The sequence below is a fragment of the Penaeus monodon genome, chromosome 20 (genome assembly GCF_015228065.2).
Source record: "Penaeus monodon isolate SGIC_2016 chromosome 20, NSTDA_Pmon_1, whole genome shotgun sequence".
Lineage (NCBI taxonomy): Eukaryota > Metazoa > Arthropoda > Malacostraca > Decapoda > Penaeidae > Penaeus > Penaeus monodon.
Genome location: NC_051405.1, coordinates 39,763,227 through 39,763,692, shown reverse-complemented (window position 1 = coordinate 39,763,692; position 466 = coordinate 39,763,227). Strand labels below are relative to the sequence as shown.

Below are 466 nucleotides of genomic sequence, written 5' to 3'. Positions count from 1 at the left end.
ACATGAATAATAACCCCATATATGCTTCCTTGTATAATATTTTCATGTGTGTTTGCAGGAAAAATAGCTTCATATAAAGAATACTTTCCTGTATGTGTATTTGAATAACAACACGTATAATCACCTGAAAAACACATTCGCGTGAATTACAGACGCAATACAGCATACTAAGATGGAAAGTATTTTGCCTTACAACTGTGGGTGTGTTTCAGTTTCTTTCATGTGTGTTAACATGTATATTAGGATTACCTTACGGCCTGATACATCGCAGTATGCAAAACCATTCTAATCTTGTTTGTTCCTCGTTTATTCCAGAGTGATCTGTGACGATCTGACTTCCAAAACTCACTTCATGATCAAATCCGACTCCTCAGAACCTAACCCAACGACAACGGCGTGTTTTATAACTTCATTTGCTGATGGAAATACCGTTGAAAAGGGATTCGAAATGACCCTCTCAAGTACG

General features: G+C 37.1%; 1 protein-coding gene across 1 annotated transcript in view; it reads left to right on the top strand.

Annotated features, from left to right (window-relative positions):
- Nucleotides 1-466, top strand: part of LOC119585992 (fibrillin-2-like) — a 15,914-nt gene that overhangs the window by 14,084 nt on the left and 1,364 nt on the right. The window contains exon 11 of the mRNA XM_037934704.1: nt 316-461. Coding sequence (XP_037790632.1) covers nt 316-461 — 146 coding nt within the window. The remainder of the gene's footprint in view (nt 1-315; nt 462-466) is intronic.